Source organism: Suncus etruscus, chromosome 14 (assembly GCF_024139225.1).
Source record: "Suncus etruscus isolate mSunEtr1 chromosome 14, mSunEtr1.pri.cur, whole genome shotgun sequence".
Classification (NCBI taxonomy): Eukaryota; Metazoa; Chordata; class Mammalia; order Eulipotyphla; family Soricidae; genus Suncus; species Suncus etruscus.
In genome coordinates this window covers 80,335,528-80,362,210 of record NC_064861.1, presented here as the reverse complement: position 1 = coordinate 80,362,210, position 26,683 = coordinate 80,335,528, and the positions used below count along the sequence as shown (strand labels likewise).

Here is a 26,683-nt window from a genome sequence, read left to right as displayed (position 1 = left end):
AGAAAGAAAGAAAGAAAGAAAGAAAGAAAGAAAGAAAGAAAGAAAAGAAAAGAAAAACGGGGCTGGAGAGATAGCATGGAGGTAAGGCGTTTGCCTTTCATGCAGGAGGTCATCGGTTCAAATCCCGGGACCCCATATGGTCCCCTGTGCCTGCCAGGAGCAATTTCTGAGCCTGGAGCCAGAAATAACCCCTGAGCACTGCCAGGTGTGACCCAAAAACCAAAAAAAAAAAAAAAAAGAAAGAAAAGAAAGGGAGGGAGGGAGGGTGGGAGCGAGCAAGCAAGCAAGCAAGCAAGCAGAAGTGGAATCAAACACAGTATGCCTTGTATAACTGAGTCATTTGACAAACATACCCCAGCATCCAGAAGAAAGCAGGCTATCAAGGCTCTTGGACAAACCATCAAAAGCTTTGCATTACCATCAAACACAGTATGCCTTGTATAACTGAGTCATTTGACAAACATACCCCAGCATCCAGAAGAAAGCAGGCTATCAAGGCTCTTGGACAAACCACCAAAAGCTTTGCATTACCATAAGAGCACCTTCTATTACTTTTTTGAAAGATAAAAAAAGGGTGGTGTTGGGGCCCCACCCAACAGTGCTCTGGGGTAATCCTTAGAGGTTTTAGGAAACCAAATACAAAGCTAGAGATCAACTGAGGGAAGCATCTCAATCTCTTTCATTACTAATTTTTGTTAATGTTTTAAGGGTCACACCTGGAGGATTAGGGGCACTATATGGGGTATTGATCATCAAACCAGGGTCAGCCAAGGGCAAAGCATCGCCTTACTGGCTGTACTATTACTCCAGTTCCCTCTCATTACTGATTTAACTCCTGGGACCTGTGATATAAACAAGGGAATTCCTTGCAAATGGGCAAGAGTAATGAGTCAGTAACTGCCATGGGAACCTGGGTAACATACAGAGTTAATGTATGAACAAACATGCTGATACAGAAATTCTTCAATTTAGGCAGTTCCCATAAAAATGATGGGAATGAATACAATGTTTATTACCTTCTGTCTCTCCTTCTTCTGAAGAGATTAGGATTGTTCCTTTCCCATCTTCAATTTGGACATCTGGTGCTACCATTGCAAACTTTTCTTTCACAATCTGCAAGATAAATAAGTAACATCAGTAATATTAAGACCATTTAGATAAAAACCCAAATATTAAAGCTGAAGAGATATGACAGAGGTTAAAGGGTTGCCTTGCATATAGTCAATCTGGATACAATGGCTAACAACATGTACATTCCTTCAAATTGTCAAGAATGATCCCTGCGTGCAGAACCAGAAATAAACCCTGAATACTCCGGGGTTCTATGCCCACTCATACACACACAAATCAACCCAGAACACAAAACCTAGAAAGCTTGTCCTTTCCATTGGAAAAGGCCAAGTTACTCTTTAAGATTCGTTAGGCCAAGGAGCAAAACTGTAAAAATCTACCCAAGTCTGACCATTTAAAAAGAATTAGATAAAGGAGGGGCCGGGCGGTGGCGCTAGAGGTAAGGTGCCTGCCTTGCCTGCGCTAGTCTTGGATAGACCTCGGTTCGATCCCCCGGTGTCCCATATGGTCCCCCAAGCCAGGAGCGACTTCTGAGCACATAGGCAGGAGTAACCCCTGAGCGTCACCGGGTGTGACCCAAAAACAAAACAAAACAAAAACAAAAACAAAACAAAAAAAAAGAATTAGATAAAGGGGCCGGCACGACGTATGATCCCATGAGCACCTCTAGGAGTCACTCTTGAGCTCAAATGATTTATCTTGAGTCAGGATTAGTCCCTGAAGCACTGCCAGATGTGGCCAGAATCCTTCCTCCACAACAGAATTATCTTTTTACTTTTTTGGCCATACTTGGTGGTACTCAGGGGCTATCTCCAGCAGTGTCAGGGACTGAACTCAGGCCTGCTCCATCCTCAATTATGTCACATCTTGCTACCTACCTCCCACCTGAAGCTTAAGTTCAAATGTGTTCTGTGCAAATGGTTTGAAGAAAAGCCCTTCACTTTGGGAATGCTCCCAAGTTGTGTTTTAGGACCTGAAAGGCTATTGTGGTGATTCTCAGCCACTCAGGTCAGGTCAGTTTAGTCAAATGGCCAGACTGGGGGTCAGTTCTGCAGTATGAGGAACATCTAGGTCACACGTGTAAGTGTTTGAGGGTCTCCAGGGTGATTCTTGCCAGATGTAGGTGTTCCATGGTGCCCGGAATTGGGGCACATGCAAGGCAAGCATCCTGACCCTTTCGCAGCCTGATCACTCAGGGTTTGAAAAACAGAGGTCATACCTGGCAATGTTAGAGGCTACCAGTTTCATGGGGGAGGGCTCAGAGGGCCACACAGTACCAGAGGCATGTGCTCTACCATTCGAGCTTTGGCCCCAAGTCCCTTAAGTACCCTTTAGGATCATGAGGTTTGTTTCATGACATTAATACCATGACGAACATATTTAGAGGAACAATAGATAACCGTTCCCAAGTGGTGAGTAGCACCAATATGGGCTATTTTTGTCATCTTCCTTAATAAATAAAAACCTACTCTATCCAAGTTAGGAATAATCACAATAGACAAAACCAAAAGACAAACCATATCCCAAATCTCCATTTCTCTCACTACAGAGCTCTGCCACCTCAGCAAATACATCAGCTGTCACAGGATCATTATAACCATTTCTTGTGTGCCAGAGAAGACAAAATTCATGCACTATATGGGAAAACAAAGAGTAACAAAATAGCCAACTGGAACCGAGGCAGGAAAGTGAGTTGTTCAATGACCAGACCTTTTGCTTAGAAAAGTTAAATCAAAACTTTTTTTTTTTTGGTTTTTGGGCCACACCCGGCGGTGCTCAGGGGTTACTCCTGGCTGTCTGCTCAGAAATAGCTCCTGGCAGGCACGGGGGACCATATGGGACACCGGGATTCGAACCAACCACCTTTGGTCCTGGATCGGCTGCTTGCAAGGCAAACACCGCTGTGCTATCTCCCCGGGCCCCAAATCAAAACTTTTTGAAATGAAAATAGCAAGTGAAGGGGGTGGGGGGGTGAGAAAAAAAAAAAAGAAAATTGCAAGTGATAGGAGTTGATACTGGTGGTGGGATTGGTGTTGAAATACTATATACCTTGGGGCCGGAGAGATAGCATGGAGGTAAGGCGTTTACTTTTCATGCAGAAGGTCATCAGTTCGAATCCCGGCGTCCCATATGGTCCCCTGTGCATGCCAGGAGCAATTTCTGAGCACGAAGTCAGGAAAAACCCCTGAGCACTGCCAGGTGTGACCCAAAAACCACAAACAAAAAAAAAAAATACTATATACCTAAAAACAACTATCAGTAAGACAGTTCAATTAAATAAGAACTTTTTAAAAGAAACAACCTTGTTGTTTCCAAGTGTTCCAATACTTACCTTATCTTGCAATGTCAGAACAGTCACCTGATGAACATTCAGCCTCACAGTCACCTCTGGCTTGCTGGCACATACATAACAATTCGCATTGGGTGGGTCCAGAGTACAAGGCACAAGGAGTTTCTTTTTTGGGTTTGGTTTTTTATTCAAAAATATCTGTGGGAGGAAGAACCAATATAAGCAGAAATCAGAAACTTGAATCACAACTTTCTATATCAGAGAATCTTTTCATTTTGTTGTTTTTGGGTCACACCCGGTGACACTCAAGGGTTACTCCTCGCTCTGCACTCAGAAATCCCTACTGGCAGGCTCGGGAAGCCATATGTGATGCTGGAAATTGAACCAGGGTCCGTCCTGGGTTGGCCTTGTGCAAGGCAAAAGCCCTACTGTGCTATCGCTCTGGCCCCAGAATCTTAAAATGTTAACTATGGTCTATTTTACACTCAAACAGTGACTTAAATGTCCTTTAAGACAATAAAAAGATATAAAAAATTACTGTATTTTCCAGCATATAAGACGACTTTTGAAACAAAAAAATCAACCGAAAATTGGGGGTCGTCTTATATGCCGAGTATATCCTGAAAAATGATTTGATATGCCACTAAACGAAAATCGTCTGGATATTGCCACAAAACGAATTTTCCAACTCGATCCTGCACCAATCACTGCAAGGCTGCTCGGACCGCCTCTCTAACAGCCAATCCAAGCAGGTTTTTTATGCATGCAAATTAGACAATGTTCTGGACCCGAATCTACACTGTTTAAAAAAGCCTGCTCAGATTGGCCAGAGTCAGAGAAGTCTATTACAGTATAACCTTTGAACCTTTGCTTGCTGTGATTGGCTTACTGTAGTACATACAGCTGCAGCACAGGAACGTTTTGTCTTATACAGCGAATATAGGACTAAACCTATGTTTTCACTGTAAAATTAGGGGGTCGTCTTATACGCCGGAAAATATGGTACATAAAAACCCAGATTTCCCCAATTTCAAACAAGCAATCATTAGAAGTTGAACTTATAAACAAGAAATTTCCCTTAACTGAAGGGAATTAGTATTTTGCAAAACTAACTGAAGAGGAAGGGCCTTCATCATGGAATCAGATTTTGGGTGTCAATTTTATAAGTCGAATGATCAAAGAGAAAAGACTAATTTCTTCAATTAATGATGTAATACTCCCATAAATCTATGGTATCAATTTACTTCCTTTTTTCAAATATTATTTCAAAAATTATTTTAAATTATATAACAGGAAAAAACATTCTAGCACAATAGGTTACCTATATATTTCCAGTAATTCCAAGAAAAAAAAACTAAGACAAAATAGTTTTGTTGTTGTTTTTTTTTTTTTTTTTTTGGTTTTTTGGGTCAGACCCGGCGGTGCTCAGGGGTTACTCCTGGCTGTCTGCTCAAAAATAGCTCCTGGCAGGCACGGGGGACCATATGGGACACCGGGATTCGAACCAACCACCTTTGGTCCTGGATCAGCTGCTTGCAAGGCAAACAACGCTGTGCTATCTCTCCGGGCCCAATAGTTTTTATTTTTATTTATTTTGGTTTTCTGAGTCCCATCCAACAGTGCCAGAGAACAATATATGGTGCCAGGGATCCGGTGTGGCTCCGAAACAAAATAGAGTACACCCTCAACAACACTTTCACACCATTGCTCCAAGAGTCCACACTCTTTGGAGTTGCTACAAAAAACAAAGAATCCTGGGGCTGGGAAGGTGGCGCTAGAGGTCTGCCTTGCAAGCGCTAGCATAGGACTGACCGGACCATGGTTCAATCCCCCGATGTCCCATATGGTCCCCCCAAGCCAGGGGAGATTTCTGAGAGCATAGCCAGGAGTAACCCCTGAGCGTTAAACGGGTGTGGCCCAAAAAAAAAACAGAATCCTATAAAGATGGATCTGAGGGGCCGGCAAGGTGGCACTAGAGGTAAGGTGTCTGCCTTGATAGGGCTAGCCAAGGAAAGATAGCGATTGCTGTTTAATTCCCCGATGTCCCATATGGTCCCCCCAAGCCAGGGGCAATTTCTGAGCGCTTAGCCAGGAGTAACCCCTGAGCATCAAACGGGTGTGGCCTGAAAAAACAAAAATAAATAAATAAATAAATAATGATTAAAAAAAGATGGATCTGAGAGATAAGGCTAGAGTACACGGTTTGCATTAAGACTTCTAGAAATCCTGGGCCCGGAGAGATAGCACAGCGGTGTTTGCCTTGCAATCAGCCAATCCAGGACCAAAGGTGGTTGTCCCATATGGTCCCCGTGCCTGCCAGGAGCTATTTCTGAGCAGACAGCCAGGAGTAACCCCTGAGCACCGCCAGGTGTGGCCCAAAAACCAAAAAAAAAAAAAAAAAAAAAAAAGACTTCTAGAAATCCTAAGTGTTAAAAGAGTTTAGCCCGGGGCCAGAGAGATAGTATGAAGGTAAGTTGTTTGCCTTGCATGGTGGTTTGAATCCCGGCATCCCATATAGTTCCCTAAGCTTGCCAGGAGCAATTTCTGAACATAGAGCCAGGAGTAACCCGAGTGCTGCCAGGTGTGACTCAAAACCCCCTCAAAAAACAAACAAACAAAAAATAGAGTATAGCCTAAATCCCCCCCAAAAAAAAGAGGGATCCTGGAGCAGTAGTACAGCAGGCAGGACATTTGCCTTGTACGCAGACAACCTGGGTTCAATCCCTGAGCCCACCAGGAGTGTAGTGATCTGAACTCAGAACTAGGAGTAAGCCAAGCCCTGAGCACAGGCAGGTGTTGTCCAAAACAACAGAGGGCTCAAGCAGGTCATGTCTAATTATACTTGTGATTTAAAAACAAAACCAGAGGGGCTGGTGAGGTGGCGCTAGAGGTAAGGTGTCTGCCTTGCAAGCACTAGCCAAGGAAGGAACACAGTTCGATCCCCAGGCGTCCCATATGGTTTCCCCAAGCCAGATCTATCTATCTATGTTTCAACAGTCCCCTCCCCTCCCCCCTCCCCCTCCCCCTCCCTCCCCTCTCTCCCTCCCTCCCCCTCCCTCCCTCCCTCCCTCCCTCCCTCCCTCTCTCTCTCTCTCTCTCTCTCCCTCCCTCCCTCCCTCCCTCTCTCTCATTCACTCTAGAGGGCTGGATCAACAGTACAATAAGTAGGGTTTTTGCCTGACATGTGGCTGAACTGGAATCCCATAGGGTTCCCCTGAGCCTGCCAGGAGTAATTCTTGAGCCCAGAGCCAGGAATAACCCCTAGCATCACTGGGCATGGCTCATTAATTTAAAAAAAAAAACAATAAAAGCAAAGCCAAGAACACAACATACAGCACACAAACACTGAGATAACTATCAGAAATGACAATATTAAGATTTCAGACCAGGGGCCAGAGATAGCACAGCGGTAGCGCATTTGCCTCCCAAGCGCTGACCCAGGACCAATGGTGGTTCAAATCCCGGCATCCCATATGGTCCCCCGTACTTGCCAGGAGTGATTTCTGAGCAGAGAGCCAGGAGTAACCCCTGAGCATCGCTGGGTGTGGCCCAAAAACAAAAACAAAAAATATTTCAGACCATTATCAAGGATAAGAAAGTTAAACATCAGGGGCCGGCGAGGTGGCGCTAGAGGTAAGCGCCTTACAAGCGCTAGCCAAGGAAAGAAGGAAAGATCGCAACCCCGGTTCGATCCCCCGGCGTCCCATATGGTCCCCCTAAGCCAGGGGCAATTTCTGAGCGCTTAGCCAGGAGTAACCCCTGAGCATCAAACGGATGTGGCCCGAAAAACCAAAAAAAAAAGAAAGTTAAACAAAAAAAAAAAATTAAGAGGGCCCGGAGAGACAGCACAGCAGCGTTTGCCTTGCAAGCAGCTGATCCAGGACCAAAGGTGGTTGGTTCGAATCCCGGTGACCCATATGGTCCCCGAGCCTGCCAGGAGGGATTTCTGAGCATAGAGACAGGAGTAACCCCTGAGCTCTGCCAGGTGTGACCCAAATACCAAAAACAACAAAAAACAAAACAAAACAAAACTTTAACAAACTGTCCTCTGGATGTATGTAATCTGCAAAAAGGTTATATAAATAGGCATCAAGACAACTCTAACAAGAATGTGTCCACAGCTTTAAACAAGCTTCTATTTGAGGGGAAGGGGAATTGAATGAGGGAGCCATTACTCCACTCTACTCAATGACCATGATACCATGTGTCACCAGGAACAGAATCTGAGCTGTGTGTGCAAAGTTTGAACTCAACCCAAATCCCCTGCATCTAATTTACAAAAAGTCCACATTCAGCTCTGTTTAGCTAGGAAGTGTTAAGCCTGACAGTTGAAAGCTATAGAATGATGCTGCCTGAGATCAATACTGCAGGAACAAGAGAGCCATGTTACCAAGAAGTAAACTTTGGACTCCACACATCTAGGCACACTATCTCTAGTCTTTGTCCAATTCATTTTTAATTTTAAAATGTTTTGGTCATACCCAACTCAGTGCGCTCAGGGCTCAGTGCTCAGAGCAAGGCTGTCCAGAGAGGAGGGGAGAAAAGGAATCATGCATTGCCAAAGACCAAAAACCTTGCCCTATATAAGCAATCCAGCTTTTGTAGCAATCTCCCCATCAACCCACCCAACTCTAATCCCCTTTTTGTGGGGGCTGCTGAGGATTAAAATTCCTAATATATGCAAAGCACATCTTTTTTGGGGGTGGGGGGTTTGAGCCACACTCCATTACACTCAGGGGTTTACTCCTGGCTATGCTCTCAGAAATCGCCCTTGGCTTGGGGGACCATATGGGACGCCAGGGATCAAAATGTGGTCCGTCTTGGGCCCGGAGAGATAGCACAGCGGCGTTTGCCTTGTAAGCAGCCGATCCAGGACCAAAGGTGGTTGGTTCGAATCCTAGTGTCCCATATGGTCCCCCGTACCTGCCAGGAGCTATTTCTGAGCAGACAGCCAGGAGTAACCCCTGAGCACCGCCGGTGTGGCCCAAAACCCCCCCCCAAAAAAAAAGAAAAGAAAAGTGGTCCATCTTAGGCTAGCGTGCACAGGGCAGGTGCCTTGCACCCTACACTACCGCTCCGGGCCCCTGCAAAGCACTTAACATAGCTCCCACATCATCTAGTCCAGAGCAACAGTACAGAGTGCTCAGGTTAAGGATCAAACACCTTACTGGGCCGCATCCAAGACAAGCATTCCTGTATAATCTTGTATAATCCTGTATAATTCCACAAAAGTGCTTTAAAAAAATCAAACAAAACCCACCTGCTTTAAAAAAGTTAAGAGGGGGCCAGAGCAATAGCACAGCAAATAGGGCACTTGCCTTTTAGGCAGCTGCTAACCTGAGCTTGATCCCTAGCATCACATATCCCATATCTCCCAACCCTCCAGGAATAACTCCTGAGCATTGCTGGGTGTGGCCCAAAAAAACAAAAGAACCAAGTATTTGTCATTAAAAAAGAAAAAAAAAATGCAGGCCCAGAAAAAATGCAGTAGACAGTACAGTACCTATCTTGTATGTCGACAGCCCAGATTCAATACCTGGCACTCATGTTGTTTCCCAAGCCCACCAGGACTGATCTACAGAGCCAGAAGTCAGTTTGATACCAAAAGAAACAAACCAAAAATGACTCGGTGCCAGTGTAAGGCACTGCCTTACACACGCTAGCCTAGGATGAACCGTGGTTCAATCCCCAGGGGTCCCATATAGTACCCCAAACCAGGAGTGATTTCTGAGCTCATAGCCAGGAGTAACCCCTAATCATCAGGGAGTGTGTCCCCCCACTAAAATGTTGGGGACAGAGAGATAAAACAGTGAGAAGATATCATCTGCTTTGCACAAAACAACACTAGGCTCAACTTCCACCATCGCATACGGTTTGATCCCCCGCATCCCATTGGCCAAGGCCTCCAGGAATGATTTCTGAATGTAGAGCTAGGAGAGATCCCTGAACAACACTATGTAAGACTCAAAAACAGAAAACCCTCAGAATAAAAAGCTGACATTGAATAAAGAACAGAAGTACTCACAGTTCTGCATTGGTCTATTTTTCCTGATAAAATCTTCAATCCTTCCAACACGATCAGCCCAGCAATCACTGCATTTGTGGTAGCAATAGCAGGAATAATATTCCCTGCCATGGCTGGGGGAAAAAAAAAATTTAGTTTTTACTTTATCTGAATCTTTTTCCCTTTGGGACTTTTTCACCAAAATACCTTATTGAACAGTTCACAAAGAGGAGAAAAGATAAAAAGAGGGGGGGGCCGGGCGGTGGCGCTAGAGGTAAGGTGCCTGCCTTGCCTGCACTAGCCTTGGATGGACTGCGGTTCGATCCCCGGTGTCCCATATGGTCCCCCAAGCCAGGAGTGACTTCTGAGCGCATAGCCAGGAGTAACCCCTGAGCGTACCGGGTGTGGCCCAAAAACCAAAAAAAAAAAAAAAAAAAAAAAAAAAAAAAAAAAAAGATAAAAAGAGGGGAAAATAAACAATCTAACTTAAGACAGTGGACTCAATTGTCACCATTTATGGGAACTAATCAGAAACCTAGTATGGTAGCAACCACAGTTACACAATGAAAGAAGGAAGAGGCCAAGAGGCCACTGAGAGTAAACAAATAGATAAAGAGTACTGGCCTCTCCCCAGCCTGAGAGTCCATCCTCTCATTTTTATTTTGAAAATATATGGTAACCCCATCCGAACTGGTCTCTTCCCAAACTGAGAGTCCATCCTCCCATTTTTTTTTTTATTTGGCCACACCCGGCGTTGCTCAGGGGTTACTCCTGGCTGACTGCTCAGAAATAGCTCCCGGCAGGGATGGGGGACCCTATGGGACACCAGGATTCGAACCAACCACCTTTGGTCTGGAATCGGCTGCTTGCAAGGCAAACGCCGCTGTGCTATCTCTCCGGGCTCCATCCTCCCATTTTTATTTTAAATATATATGGTACGCCCCTGCGCGGTTTTTAAGAGACCAATGAGAAAAAAAATACCAGTGAATGTCACAACATAATGTCCCGACATACACCAGTGCTGCATCGGACCGCCATCCATCCCATGTGTCCCCCCACTTAGTGTAGGGAGAGAAAGGGGGAAAGCCTGAGGACCACTAGAGAGTCCACCTGGGCCAGCAACCAGGGAAGGCCTGGAGTAGGGGAGAAATAGGGGAACGGCTGGGGCCTGCCAACCCTCCCAGCAATCCCCAAGCTAGGGAGTAAGCCTCTGAAATGGGGTGTCCCCTAACCCCATACCTGGGAAGAGCTGGCCTCCAGGATCAAGGCACCAGAAGCCAGCTATCTGCCCGGCCCCAACAGTAGGGAGGGGGGAGCCTGGGGACCCCTAATAGAGCCCACCTAGAACCCACATATCTTTATTTTTTAAGAAATAAAAAAATAGGGCCCAGAGAGATAGCACAGCGGCGTTTGCCTTGCAAGCAGCCGATCCAGGACCAAAGGTGGTTGGTTCGAATCCCGGTGTCCCGTATGGTCCCCCGTGCCTGCCAGGAGCTATTTCTGAGCAGACAGCCAGGAGTAACCCCTGAGCACCGCCGGGTGTGGCCCAAAAACCAAAAAAAGAAATAAAAAAATAGAAGAACCTAGGTTCGATCCCCCGGCGTCCCATATGGTCCCCCCAAGCCAGGGGCAATTTCTGAGTAGATAGCCAGGAGTAACCACTAAGCACAGCCGGGTGTGGCCCAAAAGCCAAAAACAAAAAAAGAAAAAAAAAGGAAATAAAAAAATAATCTGAAATTGTCTTTGATGTACTTACATTTTATGTCAAATCTGCTCTTCATATTCATACTGAAAATATGCATTCTGAGGTTTGCAGCAGAGGTGACAAAATCCATTGCAGACTGATCATCCTGCCAATTATACAAACAATTTAACAAGCCTGCCCACAAATTCACTAACACAACCAGTATTAATTAGATCAAGACACAACTAAGAAGAAGCTAAGAGTCCTCCAATAATCCCCTGGAAGCAAGGGATGGGTGGGGGCTTTTCTCACCCAAGAGGCAAAGTCCAATAAAGTGGCAAGAGTCACTCCTAGGCTTTGAGGAACTCATTCCTGCTGTAGAGGACAGACACCACGTTTATTACTGACAATCCTTTGAGTCCATAATTTACTATTGAGGAATTATCTGACAAGCACAGAATTCAAAAAGAAAAACTCCATTGTGAGAAAGACGTTTCAGGCAGTTCTCAGAAACATCTAGGCTATATAACTTTTTGTTTTTGGTTTTGAGGTTATTCACCACCACATTCAGGGGTTATTCATGTCTCTGTACTTAGAAATTACTCCTGGCAGGCTCAGACCATATGGGATGCCAGGGACTGAATCCAGGTGTGCAAGGCAAACGCCCTACCACTTTGTTACCCACTAGCCCCTTTCTATATTTGTTGTTCCCTTTACATATGGTAATACAATCAGTTTTTTCCTTTTTTTTTTTTAATGGTTTTTGGGTCACACCAGTCAGAGCTCAGGAGTTACTCCTGGCTCTGTGCTCAGAAACTGCTCCTGGCAGGTACAGGGGACCACATGGGATGCCAGCCACCATCCGTCCTGGATCAGCTGCGTGCAAGGCAAAAGCCCTACCACTGTACTATCACTCCAGCCCCATCCTTTATTTTATTTAAACTTTATTGATTTTTGGGCCATACCCCACGGTGCTCAGGGGTTACTCCTGGCTCTGCAGTCAAAACTTGGCCCTGGCAAGCTGAGGGACCACATGGGATGCTGGGAATCAAGCCGGGTCCCTCCTGGGTCACCTGAATGTAAGGCAAATGCCCTAGCGCTGTGCTATATATCCAGCCCCCAGTTTTTCATTTAAAAGACATCACCTAGTCTCTTTAATTAAATTTCAACAAGTTTCTGGCTCTAAACAATGAAGATACTATCTTAACTCAGATCACCAAAATAAAAAATGAAAACATGTGAATCTTTCCCTATCAGCTAGCTGCATACCCGCATAAAAATGAACCTTCCTAGCCTTGCAAATGGCCTACCCAGGTTCAATCTAGATGGCCCCTGGTGCACCAACAAGAGTAATCTCTGATTAGTGCAGACGTAACCTGTGAGTATTCATCGGGTGTGGCACAAAATAAAGATGAATAAATAAAAGTACCCAACAGGGGCTGGAGTGATAATACGAATAATGGGTTAGTAGCTTGCCTTGCAGGCAGCCAACCCGGATTCAATCCCTAACAGCACATTTGACCACAGAGCTCCACCAGAAGTGAGCTCAGAGCCAGGAGTAATCCCTGAGCACAGTTAAATGTGGATCAAAATCCGTAATTAAAATAATTCATTTTTGTTAATATCAAGATATCTGAGACCTCTAAAATATTTTTTTAAGGATCTGAGGGGCCGGAGAGATAGCATGAAGTAAGATTTGCCTTGCATGTGGAGGGACGGTGGCTCAAATCCCAGCATCCCATATGGTCCCCCCCCACCCCCCCCACCCCCCGAGCCTGCCAGGAGCGATTTCTGAGCCTAGACCCAGGAGGAACCCCTAAGCGCTGCTGGGTGTGAAAAAAAAAATCACCCCTGGCTTTGGGGGAACATATGGGACAGTGGGATCGAACCCAGGTCCTTCCTGGGTTGGCCACAAGCAAGGCATATGCCCTACCACTGAGCTATCTCTCCAGCCCCAAGGCATTTTTTTTTTTTTGGTTTTTGGGTCACACCCGGCTGCATTCAGGGGTTACTCCTGGCTCCACACTCAGAAATCGCTCCTGGCAGGCTTGGGGGACCATATGGGATGCCAGGATTCGAGCCAATAACCTTCTGCATGAAAGGCAAACGCTTTACACCTCCATGCTATCTCTCCGGCCCCTCCAAGACATTTTTTAAAAATCTTTTTTGGTTTCGGCCATATCTAGTTGTGCTCAGGGGACTACATGGGGCATTAGGGACTGAATCCAGGTTGGCCGTGTGCAAGGAAGCAGAAGTGCCTCACCCATTGTACTATCTCTCTGGCCCCTGGCAACACAATATCATGAACATAACTCCTAGAATCTAAGATATTTTAGTGATTTAGTGTATAAAAATTTAGTTAAATTTTGTATTATGATATAAAAATACAGTAACAAAACAAATTCTTGGGGCCAGCGAGGTGGCGCTAGCCAAGAAAAGATCGCGACCGAGGTTCGATCCCCCCATATCCCGTATGGTCCTCCCAAGCCAGGAGCAATTTCTGAGCGCTTAGCCAGGAGTAACCCCTGAGCATCAAACAGGTGTGGCCCGGAAAAAAAAAAAATCCTTGGGCCGGGCGGTGGCGCTAAAGGTAAGGTGCCTGCCTTGCCTGCGCTAGCCTTGGACGGACCGCGGTTCGATCCCCCGGTGTCCCATATGGTCCCCCAAGCCAGGAGCAACTTCTGAGCACATAGCCAGGAGTAACCCCTGAGCGTTACTGGGTGTGGCCCAAAAACCAAAAAAAAAAGAAAAAGAAAAAAAAAAAGAAAAAAAATCCTTAAAATATGATACAATAAACCATTTCTGAGTTACTGGAGCCAGGAAGAAAGTTGGTACACATTCTTTAGGTGCAGATGCTTAGTACACATGCTTTGCATGCAGAAAGCTGGGTCTAATCCCCAGTACCACATGGAATAATCCATGAATAGCACCACGTGTAACCTACCCAACATAAAACAGCTTCTGTTTCAGTTAAAGAACTAAAGCAGGGGCCGGCGAGGTGGCGCTAGAGGTAAGGTGTCTGCCTTACAAGCGCTAGGTTCTCCCAAGCCAGGGGCAATTTTTTAAAGCTTAGGCAGGATTAACTCCTGAGCATCAAACTAAAGCATAGGTAAAAGAATAAAAAAAAAAAAAAAAAAAAAAGAACTAAAGCATACAATTGATGTTTTGGCTGTATTTTGAAAACAAACCTTGTCCCATATGAGCTCAGCTCCATCCCCCTTCTCAGCTAAATGAACTCGCAAAGTCTCAATGCTCTTTGAGAACAGACTCGCATAGCTTTTTACATCTAGAACCTGTTGGTCTTTCAGACCTAACTGGGGTTGTTCACTTTGTTGATCAGATGTACTCATATCTTCTCCTAAAGGAAAAATAACAGAAATTTCACCATTAAATACTTCTCAAATCTGAGTTCATTATTCAAGAGCAAATCACATTCTAAAAACCTCCATGAGGGGGGCAGAGCAATAGCACAGCAGAAAGCCAGTTTGTATTGCACTCAGCCAACCCTGACAGACCTCGCTTCGATTCCTGACAACCCACATGGTCTGGGTGTAGAGCCAGGAGTAACCAAGCACCACTGGACGTGACCCAAAAACCAAAAAAAAACTTCATGAGGGGCTGGAGTGATAGTACAGCGGTGGGGCATTTGCCTTGTACTCAGCCAACTCCAATGGACCTTGGTTAGATTCCTAGCATGATTCCCTGAAACTACCAGGGGTGATTTCTGAGAACAGAGCCAGGAATAACCCCTGAACACTGCCAGGTATAACCCAAAAATAAAATAAAATAAAATAAATAAAAAATAAATTAAAAAAAACCTTGGGACTGGAGAGGTAGCACTAGAGGTAAGGCGTCTGCCTTGCAAGTGCTAGCCTAGGATGTACTGAGGTTCGATCCCATGGTGTCCCATATGGTCCCCCCAAGCCAGGGATGATTTCTGAGCACATAGCCAGGAATAACCCGAGCGTCAAACAGGTGTTGCCACCAAAAAAACAAAACAAAAATAAATAAATAAACCTCCATGAGGGGCACAGCATGTGGTCAACTCAGATTCAATTCCCAGAGTCCCATATGGCCCAGAAGCTGACAGGAGTAATTTCTGAGCTCAAAGCCAGGAATAACTCAAGTGCCTATTGCCAATGCAAACAAACTCCATGTCCCAAAGCACTAGCACTGCAGGTAGGGTATTTGCCTTAATCACAGCTGACCCAAGTGTGATCCCTCAACATCCTTTATGCCCCCCAAGCATCACTAGGAGTAATTCCTAAGTGCAGAGCTAGGATTAACCTCTGAATTTTGCCAGGTGTGCCCACTTCCCTTCTATGTATACACACACTAAACTGTATCTTAGAAAAACATACAAAGATACAAGAACATATTGGTTTTTTGGTTTTTGGGCCACACCCGGCGGTGCTCAGGGGTTACTCTGGCTGTCTGCTCAGAAATGCTCCTGGCAGGCACGGGGGACCATACGGGACACGGATTCAAACCAACCACCGTAGGTCCTGGATCGGCTGCTTGCAAGGCAAACGCCGCTGTGCTATCTCTCCGGATCCACCATATCACTATTTTAAGGAAAATATGGGAACTACATGCTGACAGATAAAATGCCAACTAAAAATACCCAAAACAATGTAAGTCCTATACACAATAGCATATATCATGTGCATAGTTAACACTATTGAGACACTCCAAAATCGGCTATTTTTCCAGAGAAGATTTTCAATGACTGATTTTTCTCAGTTTAATATTATGTTGTTCATGACTGAGTTTTATTCATACAATGTACAACACCAATCTCTTCACCAGCCACCTATGTCCCCCTCTTCTCCCCACCTATGGCAGACTTTTCTTGCGCAGAGTGATCATTTCCAACTATCATTGTCATAGTAGTTCCTTCTTTGTACTAACTGCACTACCCTGCTCTTTGTGAAAAGCTTCCTACAGGAGGATCCTTGTAGACCTCATCTCTTATCTTTGGGAATAATTACTGTATCTTTTATTTTCTCTTTTTGGGCCACAGCCAGTGACACTCAGGGGTTACTCCTGGCTATGTGCTCAGAAATCACTGCTGGCTTGGGGGACCCTATGGGACGCCGGGGGATCAAACCGCAGTCACAACTGGCTAGTGCACAAGGCATACATACGCCTTACAGCTTGCGCCACCACTTCGTCCCCACCATCTTTTTTTTTTAAATCCCACAAATGAGTGCAATTTTTCTAAGAAAGTCTATCCTCTCCCTGACTCATTTTGCTCAGCATATATAATAACTCTCTATATCCACCCACATACAAATTTCATTACTTCATTTTCTTAATAGCTGTGTAGTATTCCACTGTGTAGATACATCAGTTTCTTTATCCATTCATTTGTTCTCGGGCACCTAAGTTGTTTCCAGTTTCTGTCTATTGTGAGTAGTATTGCAATGACTATGTTGCCTTTTCTGCACTGTGATTTTAGGCAACTCTGGTATATTTACAGGAGTCGTATAGCTGGGTCTCTTTTTGTTTGTTTGGGCCACACCCAGTGTCACTCAGGGGTTACTTCTGGCTATGCACTCAGATATTGCTCCTGGCTTGGGGGACCATATGAGACACTGGAGATTGAACCCAGGTCTGTCCTGGGTCAGCCGCTTCCAAGGCAAAAACCCCACACCACTGTGCTATCACTCTGGCCCCAACTGTTTGAACTGTATCAAAGTATAGGATTATTGAATTAATCTAGGGATTTTCCAACTTAGTTGCCCCAAGGATAAATACTTTTTTTCTTTTTTTTTCTTTTTTTTGGTTTTTGGGCCACACCCAGCGGTGCTCAGGGGTTACTCCTAGCTATCTGCTCAGAAATAGCTCCTGGCAGGCATGGGGGACCATATGGGACGCCAGGATTCAAACCAACCATCTTGGGTCCTGGATCTGCTGCTTGCAAGGCAAACGCCGCTGTGCTATCTCTCCAGCCCCAGGATAAATATTTTTTACCTTGGCTCTGTACTTCCGCCCAATCCAATGGAACTGGAGGTTTCCTTTTCCGCCACAATTTATCCATTGTTAGTAGATACCGTATATCATCTTTGAAAAGCTTAAAAGAAAAAGACAAACCGCATTAAGCATACATGTAATAAATTCCACTGATCATATGTAATAATCTATAGAGGCCAGCTATAGTACAGCAAGTAAGACACTTGTCTTACATGCAGTCAACATGTTCCATTCTAGACACACCATATAGTACCAACAGCCCTGCTTAAAGTGATCCCTGAATATAAAGCCCAGGAATAAACCCTAGGCAGAGCTGGATATAACCCAAACACCAAAAATCTAAATAAATTTACTTTTCAGAGGACTTCAAATTGATTCCCAGCATCCCAATCATTGTCAGAAATGATTCCTGCTTGCTAAGCCATGACTAACCACTGAGGATCACAAGACTTGACCCCAAACCAACCAAAGCTTCCGATCTCAAGAAAGGTAGAGGCTGGAGCTAGCTCAAAAGGGTAGAGCACAGATTCATCCTGGGTGCTGCTACATGTGGCTCTGGTGGAACCCAGCAGAAATGGGCCAGAGCCCCAGCTATCAATACTGTGTAGCAAGGCATTGTATTGCCAGGAATGGCTTCTGCATCCCAAAATCACTGACTCTAGACATCACGTTAAAGATAAAAAGGTGCGGAGCGGTGGCACAACAGTAAGGAATTTGCCTTGCATGCGGCTGATGAGGACGAACTGTGGTTTGATCCCCAGCGTCCCATATGGTCTCCTGAGCCAGGAGTGATTTCTGAGCGCATAGCCAGGAGTAGCCCATGAGAGTTACCAGGAGCCCACCCCCCCAAAAAAAAAAACAAAACAAAGGGGCTGGAGAGATAACATAGAGGTAAGGCATTTGCCTCTCATGCAGGCGTCAGTGGTTCGAATCCCGGCATCCCATATGGTCCTCTGAGCCTGCCAGGAGCGATTTCTGAGCGTAGAGCCAGGAGTAACCGGAGCGCTGCTGGGTGTGACCAAAAAAAAAACCCCAAAAACAAACAAACAAAAAAAGCAGGAAAAAAAGCAACCAACAGGATTTTTCACCAAAATAGCCGAGTCTCCCCTAAGTTTAAAAAGCCTCATACATGTAAAAAAAACTTTGTGTGTGTGTGTGTGTGTTTTTTGGGTCACACCCGGCAGTGTTCAGTGGTTATTCCTGGCTCCAGGCTCAGAAATTGCTCCTGGCAGACACGCGGGGAACCAATAACCTCCTGCATGAAAGGCAAACGCCTTACCTCCATGCTATCTCTCCGGCCCCAACTTATTATTTCTAAAATAAAAATTGTTACCACATGAGGCAGAGTAATAGCACAGCAAGTAGAGCATTTGCCTTGCTTACTGCCGACCCAGGTTTGATCCCCAATATCCCATATAATCCCCGGAGCCTGAGCAAAGAGCCAGAAGTAACCTAAGTGCCATCAGGTGTGCCTCAAAATCCACACCCCCCAAAAAGGCCTAGTGGTCCAGAGTGATGGTAGGGCGTTTGTTCTGCACACAGCAGACCCAGGTACAATACCGTGTACCCATATGATTTCTTTTCTTTTTTTCCCTTTTTTTTTGGTTTTTGGGCCACACCCAGAGGTGCTCAGGGGTTAATCCTGGCTATCTGCTCAGAAATAGCTCCTGGCAGGCACGGGGGACCATATGGGACACTGGGATTCGAACCAACCACCTTTGGTCCTGGATCGGCTGCTTGCAAGGCAAACGTTGCTGTGCTATCTCTCTGGCCCCAATGGAGCCTTTGAAGTCCAAACTGGCATTCTGACATTGCAGGATTTTGTTTGTTTGTTTGTTTTTGGGTCACACCTGGCAGCACTCAGTTACTCCTGACTCTATGCTCAGAAATCGCTCCTGGCAGGCTCAGGGGACCATGCCGGGATTCGAACCACTGACCTTCTGCAAGAAAGGCAAATGCCTTACCTTCCATGCTATCTCTCCAGCCCCACTCTTTTCTTTTTTTCCTTTTTGGTTTTTGAGTCACACCTGGCAGCGTTCAGTACTCCTGGCTCTACGCTCAGAAATCACTCCTGGGGCCGGAGAAATAGCATGGAGGTAAGGTGTTTGTTTACCTTGCATGCAGAAGGTCGGTGGTTCGAATCCTGACATCCCATATGGTCCCCCGAGCCTGTCAGGAGCGATTTCTGAGCACAAAGCCAGGAGTAACCTCTGAGCACTGCCGGGTGTGACACCCCCCCCCCCCAAAATCGCTCCTGGCAGGCTCAGGACCATATGGGATGCCAGGATTTGAACCACCATCCCTCTGCATGCAAGGCAAATGCCCTACCTCCATGCTATATCATCTCTGGCCCCCCACATGGTTTCTTGAGCATCGTCAGGAATAATTCCTCAGTGCAGAACTAGGAGTTATCCTGAGCATCACCAGGTGTGGCAAAAAACCAAAAACATAAAAATAAAATGGTGTAAAACGTGTGAAACAGGGGCCGGAGAGATAGCATGGAGGTAAGGTGTTTGCCTTTCATGCAGGAGGTCATCAGGTCGAATCCCGGCGTCCCATATGGTCCCCCGTGCCTGCCAGGAGCAATTTCTGAGCGTGAAGCCAGGAATAACCCCTGAGCACTGCCGGGTGTGACCCAAAAACCACAAAAAAAAAACAAAACAAAAAAAAAACAAACAAACAAACAAAAAAAAAAACATGTGAAACAAAACACAATGGTGTGTTTGTGAAACTGTTTTGTGTGCCCTACTGTAATCTAATTTCCTAAACTCCGCAAAAGTCTTGGGGCTGGAGACAGTAGAGCAGGGAAGGCACATAATTCAATATGAACAGTAGTAAGTCTATCCAATATTATAAAGTAAACTCAACCTTTGTAAAAAGTTTAACTGGGTCGTATCCAGTTGATTTGGCCCATTCTTTTGTGGAGACACGTTTAATTTCACCATCTTCATTAGATGCTCTAGCTCTGGCTTCAGCTTCCGTAGGTTCCCCTACAAAACACACACCTTTTTTATTTCAACTCTGGTCATTCCAAACTAAAGCTTTTCATTCATATCTGAGGGAAAATTGTCACAAACGAATACATGTGTCACATTCTTAGCCCCGAGATAAGAGAATATTTTAATTACACATCTTTTCTACCCCAGCTTCTGAAGGCTACATGTAGAGAATTGCACAGCCTTAATAAAGATAAAAAAAAAAAAAAAACAGGGGCCAGGAAGGTGGTGCTAGAGGTAAGGTGTCTGCCTTGCAAGCGCTAGCATAGGACGGATCCCCCAGTGTCCCATATGGTCCCCCCAAGCCAGGGGCTATTTCTGAGCGCATAGCCAGTAGTAACCCCTGAGCGTCAAACGGCTGTGGCCCAAAAACCAAAAAAAAAAAAGCTTTATCAGATTTTTAAAATTTCCCTCCCATTTTGATTTTATCAGTAAATAAAACTACCCATTTAAAAATACACTGTTTGGGGCTAAAGAGACAGCACAGTGCTAGGGCATTTATTTGCCCTGCATGCTGCAGACATGGGATGAACCCAGGTTCAATCCCCGGTATCCCATATGGTTCCTAGAGCCTGCCAGGAGTAACCCGAGTGTCACTGGGGGTGGTCCAAAAACCAAAAAATAAAATACATTGTTTAAAGGGTTTAGTTGTGTGCTCATGTTTGTTTTGCCTGGGACAACCCCAGGTTGAATCCCAGGTACCATGCATAGGGTCTGCTGGGGGTCACTCCAGGGCATAGCCAAGAGCAGTTCATGAGCACCCCATGATGTACACTACCTGCCTCCCAACCAACAAGTTTTTTTTTTTTTTTTTTTTTTTTTTTAAGCTTTTTGGGTCACACCCAGTGGTGCTCAGGGGTTACTCCTGGCTGTCTGCTCAGAAATAGCTCCTGGCAGGCACGGGGGACCATATGGGACACCGGGATTTGAACCAACCACCTTTGGTCCTGGATCGGCTGCTTGCAAGGCAAACACCGCTGTGCTATCTCTCCGGGCCCAACCAACAAGTTTTTAACCATGAAAGACCCATTGTTGGAGCCGGAGAGATGCCAAGTGGGTAGGGTGTTTTTGTCTTGCCTTGCATAAGGCTAACCTGGGTTTGATCCCCCGAGCCTGCCAGGAGTGGTATTTTTTTTTAATATGGAATGCTAAAATATATATAATATATATATTCCATATATATGGAACACTTCACGAATTTGCATGTGATCCTTGCCATGCTAATCTTCTCTGTATCATTCCAATTTTAGTGTATGTGCTGCCCAAGCGAGCAGCAGGAATGATATTTCTGAGAGCAGAGCTGGGAGTAACTTCGGAGAACTGTGAGATGCAGCCCCAAAACACACATACAAAAGAGCCCCATTGTTTTAGTATGAAGTGATGCATATTTAGATCCTGAAATATTTAGCGAATAAAAAAGCATTTTCTCTTACATGGCCAATATTGAGCTGGCAGAAAAGACGTAGCGTACACACAGGATAATCTATTTCAAATAGGAATTTACTCACAGGAAGCCTCTGGGTCAGCTCTGTCAGGAGACACTTCTTGGTCAGCATCTTCTTCCCCAAACAGCTGGCTGTAATGGTAGCCAATAGTCACATGTAATAAGTCTCAACCAACACATCCCTTCCTTCCCAGTGTCCTGACCAACGACTAACTGAGGTGTCCTAACTGAAATTCATCCAAATAAATGGCAGAGCAATCAGTTTAGGTGAATTGTATCGTAACTGCAAGGCAAGCAAAACTGCTATACCCAGTGAACCACATCTTGGGGCCAAAACAGCAATCGAGGTCACGATAGCAAGGTGGCTTGCTAGAGGTAAGGTGTCTGCCTTGCAAGCGCTAGCCAAGGAAGGACCAAGGAAGGACCGTGGTTCGATCCCCCAGCGTCCCATATGGTCCCACCAAGCCAGGGGCAATTTCTGAGCGCTTAGCCAGGAGTAACCCCTGAGCATCAAAGGGTGTGGCCCAAAAAATAAATAAATAAAGTTAAGTAGATCAGGAGAGATGGTTGAAGGGTTTATGCGTAATCTGTGCCTGCAAGACACCCAGGTTCTCTCTGTAGCTGACACTAGCAAGTATGGAGATGGGGCACAGGGGGCTATATGAGGTGCCAGAGATTGCACCCAAGTCAGGTCGCATGCAAACCAAGTACTTTACCCTCTGTATTCTCTCTCCTGTCAGTCTTACAAAGAATTTGTCATGAAAGGGTGTTAGTGAATTTTATAAAATGCTTCTTCCATATGATTATAACTTTCTATTTCATATTTTCAATGACACACAGACATTTGTAGACTTTGTTTTTAAAGTATTTAAAGTAAAATCCTGGAATAAATACAATCCAATCATGGTAACATTTTTGTTTCTTAAAATTCCTGATCCATAGTAAAATATTTCACACTGAATTTTCAATTTAGGAGGATGGAGATAGTACAGCACACATCCAGATTTGATCCCCAGCATCCCATATCATCTTCTGAACCCCACCAGAAGTGATTTTTTTTTCTTTTTTTTTTTTTTTTGGTTTTTGGGCCACACCCTGTGACGCTCAGGGGTTACTCCTGGCTATGCGCTCAGAAGTTGCTCCTGGCTTCTTGGGGGACCATATGGGACGCCGGGGGATCGAACCGCGGTCCGTCCTAGGCTAGCGCAGGCAGGGCAGGCACCTTACCTCCAGCGCCACCGCCCGGACCCCCAGAAGTGATTCTTGAGCAGAACCAGGAGTAATTCTGAATGCTGCCAGGTGTGGCCCAAAACAAGCAAAGAAAAAAAATTTTTTTTCATCGAATCCATAAGCACAAAAAGTCTTATTTTTCTTGTGAGTCATGAATGCTCACATTTCTGTGCAATCACCCAGGTTCAATCACCACCACCACACGGTCCCCTGAGAATCACTGTGTGCAGCCTTGGCGGCCCAAGCAGCACAAGATTGGTCCAGGTGTTCCCCAGCACCATAAGGATCTAGCAGAACCAAATCCTCAGTAACTCATAATGAATCCCTGGCCTACTGGGACAAGTATCTCTGAGTGGTTACACGTGTTCCTTTGACCACTTGGGAGGTGCTCTGAAACAAAAGGATTTTAGGGACAAGGAATATAGCTCAATGGTAAAGTACTTGACCTGTATGTTAGGGAGCTGGGTTTTGATCCCAGGAACCACCAAAAGAAAAACAAAATCTCCAACTTTATCATGACTAGCGAAAATATGAGGAGGAAATATGTATGTTCTTACTTAAACAAATACTTTGCCCAAACAATGCAGTGGATAGGTTCTGAAGGTGTGTTGCGAATTGTACAGCCGGGAAATGTTCTCTGGGTTGGTTTGGGTTGACATTCATAGCACTCAGTCACACCCTGCAGGAAGTGTAAGAAAACAATTATTCTATGATAAAAGTTTTTAAACATCTTAAGGTAGTACACATACATTACACATATCAGGTAGTTGTGCATTAAAAGTTGATGGCCATGGGCCATGGTGGTTTAAATCCAGGCATCCCAGGGGCCAGAGAGTTAGCATGGAGGTAAGGTGTTTGCCTCTCATGCAGAAGGACAGTAGTTCGAATCCTGTGAGCACTGCCGGGTATGACCCCCCCCCCACACCAGGTTCAATCCCTGGCATCCCACATGGCCCCCTAAACACCACAGGAAATAATTCCTGAGCACATAGCCAGAAGTAACCCCTGAATGGCACCAGGTATAGCCCAAAAACAAACAAGCAAAAAGCAATGAAGAAGACCAGAGCAGTAGTACTGCAAACAGGGCATTTGCCTAGCAGGTGGCCAACCCTGGTTCGATCCTCAGCATCTCATATGGTCCTCAAGCCTGCCAGGAGTAATTTCTAACAGCAAAGCCACAAGTAACCTGATTGCTGCTGGGTCTCGTCAAAAAAGCCAAAAAAAAAAAAAAAAAATTTTTTTTAAAGGCAAAAGGGCAGGCCAGAGCAATAGCACAGAGGTAGGGCGTTTGCCTTTCAGGAGGCCAACTCTGGTTCGATTCCAGCATCTCTTATGGTCCCCGAGCCTGCCAGAATCGACTTCTGAGCACAGAGCCAGGAGTAACACCTGAGCGCTGCTGGATCTGACCCAGAACACAAAACACAAACAAACAAAACAAAAAGAGGCAAAAGGGTATAGCATAGTATACTGGATAGGTCATTTGCTTTGTATGCAGCTGGTCCAGGTTCGATCCCCCACACCACATATGTTCCACTCACTGCTCACTGCAAAGTTCAGAGTCAGAAAAAAGCTCCAAGTATTGGAAGACATGTCCCAAAAACAAAGCAATGTCTTTCAAATAATGGTTACAAAACTTAAATTTGAAAGTATTGTTATAAAGTCACTCTTCTCCATAATCTCATTTCTAGTGTCAATGTTTTCTGCAGGGGCACCAAATGACAAGCACTGATCCCTCATATCAGTGGAAAAAGGAAAGCTACTGCGCTAGACTTTTCAAGATACTGAAGATTCAACAAAATTTAACTCACTTGACTTCAAAATTTGCAAAATGACACAGGGTTTAAGTTCCCAAGATAGTATTTTGTTCTGTTTTGTTTTTATTTTTGGGCCACACTCTATGAGCTCAAGGGTTACTCCTGGCTCGGGGGAACCATATAGGATGCTGGGGATGGAATCAAGATCCATCCTGGATCAGCTGTGTGCCAAGAAAATGATATACCCCTGCGCTATCGCTCCCAGCCCCCAAGATAGTATTTTTAAACTATCTTTTTTTCGAGGGGGGAATTTTTGGGTCACACCCAGCTGCACTCAAGGTTACTCCTGGCTCTATGCTCAGAAATTGCTCCTGGCAGGCTTGGGGGACCACATGGGATGCTGAGATTCGAATCACCGTCCTTCTGCATGCAAGGCAAATGCCCTACCTCCATGCTATCTCTCCAGCTCCTTAAAGTATCTATTTTTTTGTGGTTTTTGGTTTTTGGGTCACACCTGGGCATGTTCAGGGGTTATTCCTGGCTCTAAGCTCAGAAGCTGCTCCTGGCAGGCTCAGGGGACCATATGGGATGCCGGGACTCGAACCACTGCATTCTGACCTTCTGCATGCAAGGCAAACACTTTACCTCTATGCTATCTCTCCAGCTCCATAAAGTATTTAAATTAAGTATTTAAGGTGCCGGCGAGGTGGCGCTAGAGGTAAGGTGTCTGCCTTGCAAGCGCTAGCCAAGGAAGGACCTCTGTTCGATCCCCCAGCGTCCCATATGGTCCCCCCAAGCCAGGGGCAATTTCTGAGCGCTTAGCCAGGAGTAACCCCTGAGCATCAAACGGGTATGGCTGAAAAACAATAAATATTTTAATAGTCAGAAAGTTCAGTAAAGATTTAAAAAGCGAAGTGATAGCACAACAGGTAGGTTGTTTGCCTTCTACGTGGCAGACCTAGGTTCAATTCCCAACATCCCATATTGTCCAGAGCCTGCCAGAAGTGATTCCTGAGTGCAGAGCCAGGAAGTGACCCCTGAGCACCGATAGGTATGGCCCAAAAACCTAAATATGTTCTCTCCCTCCCCCCCCCCAGCACTACCAGCAGTTAATTCCTGAATGCAGAGCCAGGGTGAAGTTTCATTCAATAAAAACTACCTTGCTTTGGGGCCAAAGAGATAGCATGGAGGTAGGGCATTTGCCTTGCATGCAGAAGGATAGAGGTTCGAATCCCGGCATAATATATGGTCCCCCGAGCCTGCCAGGAGCGATTTCTGAGCATGAATTTTCTCCCAGACTGGCCCTCTAAAAGATTTTTAAAGCAAGTTTCTTACACATACCTAAAGAATTTAATTAAAAAGACCACACATATGTGGGAAGGAAAAAAACTTTACCTTTTTGATAGTTGTTACTTGCCCAAGATAACCAGCAGTTCCACTCTCAATTAGAGGAACATCAGCTGCCAGGCACATTCTATTAACATGGTTTCGAGCAGCTGAAAGAAAACTACTTGTTAGCCAGAGCGTGAAGGAAAACACCACCACCACAAAAAAAAATCAATTACATTAGGATGACATTTACCCAACTACATATACTGTTTTTAAGATACTGGTAATTTTCTTATAGGTAAGAGTGGAGTAATACACCATTATAATTCACAAGTAAAATACAAATACTTAAAATAAAATGGGGGGGGAGAAACACTGGAGAGTACAGCAGGTAGCTTGCCTTGTATTTTGTCCTGGGCCCCATCTCCAATACCTCGTAAGGTCTCAAACCCACCAGGAGTGCTATCTTAGCAGTCAGGAGTAAGCCCAGATAACAACCAACTGTGGCCCCCAAACAAAACAAAAAAAAATCTTTACAGTCCAAGATAAATACATAGCACAAACATACTTAAGAAAAAGTCTCGGGGGACTGGAGAGATAGCATGGAGGTAAGGGGCGTTTGCCTTTCATGCAGAAGGACAGTGGTTCAAATCCCGGTCCCCCAAGCTTCCCAGGAGCAATTTCTGAGCGTAGAACTGGGAGTAACCCGAGCGCTGCCCAGTATGACCCAAAAACCAAAAAAAAAAAAAAAAAGTCTCGGGACCAGAGTAATATAATAGCACAGGGTAGGACACCTGACTTGCATGCAACCAACCCAGGAAGTTCGAACGATGGCAACCCATATATCCCCTGAACGTAAGTCCTGAGCATAGGCAGGTGTGGCCCAAACTCCATCCTCGCAAAAA

General features: G+C 45.2%; 1 protein-coding gene and 1 pseudogene across 1 annotated transcript in view; both read right to left on the bottom strand.

Moving 5' to 3' along the window:
• Window positions 1–26,683, bottom strand: part of UBA2 (ubiquitin like modifier activating enzyme 2) — a 49,228-nt gene that overhangs the window by 10,098 nt on the left and 12,447 nt on the right. The window contains exons 5-14 of the mRNA XM_049786586.1: window positions 25,845–25,945; window positions 23,253–23,374; window positions 21,530–21,597; window positions 19,894–20,015; window positions 17,026–17,125; window positions 14,238–14,407; window positions 11,122–11,215; window positions 9,387–9,499; window positions 3,404–3,559; window positions 1,017–1,113 (exon numbers count right to left, since the gene is read on the bottom strand). Of these exons, the coding sequence (XP_049642543.1) occupies window positions 1,017–1,113; window positions 3,404–3,559; window positions 9,387–9,499; window positions 11,122–11,215; window positions 14,238–14,407; window positions 17,026–17,125; window positions 19,894–20,015; window positions 21,530–21,597; window positions 23,253–23,374; window positions 25,845–25,945 (1,143 nt within the window). The remainder of the gene's footprint in view (window positions 1–1,016; window positions 1,114–3,403; window positions 3,560–9,386; window positions 9,500–11,121; window positions 11,216–14,237; window positions 14,408–17,025; window positions 17,126–19,893; window positions 20,016–21,529; window positions 21,598–23,252; window positions 23,375–25,844; window positions 25,946–26,683) is intronic.
• LOC126029245 (uncharacterized) lies at window positions 21,197–21,295 on the bottom strand (annotated as a pseudogene).